General features: G+C 57.6%; 1 protein-coding gene across 1 annotated transcript; it reads right to left on the bottom strand.

Annotated features, from left to right (window-relative positions):
• Positions 1-112: 112 nt before the first annotated feature.
• Positions 113-1183, bottom strand: LOC104269695 (avidin-like; the record flags this gene model as incomplete). The annotated part of the gene is made up of 3 exons (XM_009867271.1): positions 113-372; positions 736-946; positions 1064-1183. Coding segments are annotated over 3 exons (591 nt in total), but the record flags the coding sequence as incomplete, so codon positions are not given.
• Positions 1184-1487: the final 304 nt, after the last annotated feature.

Below are 1487 nucleotides of genomic sequence, written 5' to 3'. Positions count from 1 at the left end.
GCAGGGCAAATGATTTTATTTGTTTTCTGGAAGGCATCTTCCTCCTGATAAGAACGCTGATGCCGGTATGCACTAATGATGCTGGTACATTTCCTGTTCTTCCAAGCCTGGCTTAAGTGGGAGGGTTCTCCCTCCTCCCTTCATTCAATCCGAGTGAAGATGTTTTGGCCTGTCCTGTGGGGAAGCAGAAACCCATTGGTGGCCGGCTGGGGCAGGGGCAGCGGGCCCATCTGGGCCGGGGGGCCCCTGGCTCAGTGGCTTTCCAGTCGTCAGACAGGGAGTCGACCTTCTCCCGCAGCAGCCAGGAGGTTCGCAGTTCCTCCTTCCCACCGTCCTCAGCAAAGCACTGGCCCACAAAGACAGCTGTGGAGTCTGGGGAAGCAGCAGATTTTAGTGTCCCAGTGGCAGCCCAGCTGCACTTGGGGCCTCACAAGCACAACTGCATTCAATTCTCATGGAGCCCAGGGGATCCCCGATGTTGGCAGGGAAATGCTCTGCAGCAGAGATGCTGCCAAAGCAACTTTCGATGGTAGGTAGCCCAAACAACACTTTGGGACATGTCGTGCTGTCTGCAGACAATGTCCGTTGTGGGGAGAGATCATAAAGGACAGACTGGGGACAGCAAAGGGGACAGAGAGATTGGGATGGGTGCTGGGACCAGCCTCAGCACCCTTCCCCATCCCACCCCCCCATCCAGGCAAGGCTGCTGCTGCAGCTGCTGCTGCAGCTACTGACCAGAAAACTTCTTCCAGTTGACCGTGAAGCCGAAGGTGCACTGCCCGTCCTCGTCCAAGTGCTGGGAGCCAACAAGGGGTGATACCTCAATGGGTTTCTGGGTGCTCGACACAGCTGTGTCGTACTCCCCGGAGAAGTTGCCCTCGTTGTCAACCTTGTGTATGCACATCTTGGACCCCAGTTCGTTCTTCCACAAGCCAGTCAAATTGCACTGCCGGAGGACAGGCAGACGTGTCCCTGGGGGCTGCCCGCACAGTCCCTAACCCCCTCCCCTGGGCTGAGTCCCTCGCCTGCACCCCCTCGATGTCCACAGAGTGCCAGCATTCACCTTGCCATTCCTTGTGGGGCTTTTCCGTTCATGTGCAGGCCAACACCTGGTGTTGGTCGTCTTTTCCTCCTTCGCACCAGCTTTTTCTGACTTGGGGGTCTCAGCCGCCTGGCAGAGGAGCTTGGAAAAGATAGAAAACAGGGGCGAGCTGTGGGCAGCAGCACGGCAGGGTATCTCTAGAGCCCCTCATGCACTCATGCACTCATTTCTTTAAAGCCACTAGCATTTCAGACACATCAGGAGGGACAACCGTTGGGGTGAGCTGAGCAGGAGGGGAGAGGGCAAGAGCAAAATTAAAGGCAGGAGCCCCAGACAGGGCGCCGTGCTCGGCACTGGTGCGGGGAATGAATGGGAAGACCACAGGGATGGGAAGAGTCGTCGGGTTTGTGGTGGCCTCCCGTGCAACCAGGCAGGTGGCACAGCG

The sequence above is a fragment of the Apaloderma vittatum genome, unplaced genomic scaffold, assembly GCF_000703405.1.
Source record: "Apaloderma vittatum isolate BGI_N311 unplaced genomic scaffold, ASM70340v1 scaffold30533, whole genome shotgun sequence".
NCBI lineage: Eukaryota > Metazoa > Chordata > Aves > Trogoniformes > Trogonidae > Apaloderma > Apaloderma vittatum.
Note: the sequence above shows the minus strand (reverse complement) of the source record. Positions and strands in the feature narration are given on the sequence as shown.